The 1,093-nt window shown below is 56.5% G+C and overlaps 1 protein-coding gene across 1 annotated transcript; it reads left to right on the top strand.

Moving 5' to 3' along the window:
* LOC306918391 (SEC14-like protein 1) lies at nt 1-690 on the top strand (the record flags this gene model as incomplete). The annotated part of the gene is made up of 1 exon (XM_079531290.1): nt 1-690. The coding sequence occupies one exon, from the start codon at nt 1-3 to the stop codon at nt 688-690; it is 690 nt and encodes a 229-aa protein (XP_079387416.1).
* Nucleotides 691-1,093: the final 403 nt, after the last annotated feature.

Raw genomic sequence — 1,093 nt, 5'->3', positions numbered from 1 at the left:
ATGGTGCAAGAATACCAGTCGCCCGTGAGCGTCTACAAACATCCATTTGAATTGATCATGGCGGCCTACGTGAGGAGGTTCCCCACGTGTCCTCTGGTCCCCGTGGTCGAGGACTGCAACGTCCTCAGCGAGAGCCAGAGCGAGGACGGTTCCATTCTGGTCACTGTGAGGCGTTGCACAGTGAGCGCGGACATGCCGCAGCTCATCAAGAAGATGACGGGCGTGGGCTACCTGTACTTCATTCAGAAGAACACGCTGAACCGCAGGGAGAGGTCCATGCACATCGAGGTGACCAACGAGTCCTTCTCCAAGAGCCTCGTCGTCCACGAGGTCTGCGACTACACGGTCCACCCGGAGAACGAGGACTGGACGTGCTTCGAGCAGGCGGCCACACTGGACATTAAGAAGTTCTTTGGCTTCGAGCGCACAGTGGAGAAGTTCGCCATGAAACAGTACACCATGTATCTGGAAAAGGGCAAAGAGATCATAGAATACTACCTGAAAGAGATGGCGGAAGAAGGAATCACTTCCATGCCCGGCTGGAGTCCTCCTCCGTTGGCCTCGCCGGTTGCCACTGCCATGGTTCCCCAGCTGCCACTCTCCACAGCCACCTCAGTGCCCAGCGCCAACGGGGCAGGACAGGAAGGAGACTGCTGTGCCCATGGGGTTACCGGATTGCTCTCTCAATGACAAGCTGGGCAACAAATTACCTAGGACAATTAACACCTCTGCAGGAGAACTGTTGACTACGCCAGTGGCTTGGCTAAGAGACCCCGTCCCACAAGAGAACTGTTGACTACGCCAGTGGCTTGGCTAAGAGACCCTGGCCCACAAGAGTACTGTTGACTACGCCAGTGGCTTGGCTAGCAGACCCTGGCCCACAAGAGAACTGTTGACTACGCCAGTGGCTTGGCTAAGAGACCCTGGCCCACAAGAGAACTGTTGACTACGCCAGTGGCTTGGCTAAGAGACCCTGGCCCACAAGAGAACTGTTGACTACGCCAGTGGCTTGGCTAAGAGACCCTGGCCCACAAGGGGAACATGCCAAAGGGCCAGCATTTGCTGCAGTTCCTCCGGAAGAGGGGTTTCAACC

This window comes from Electrona antarctica (assembly GCF_951216825.1).
Source record: "Electrona antarctica genome assembly, contig: scaffold_49, whole genome shotgun sequence".
Classification (NCBI taxonomy): domain Eukaryota; kingdom Metazoa; phylum Chordata; class Actinopteri; order Myctophiformes; family Myctophidae; genus Electrona; species Electrona antarctica.
The sequence above is the reverse complement of the archived record's forward strand: the minus strand, read 5'-3'. Positions and strand labels throughout refer to the sequence as shown.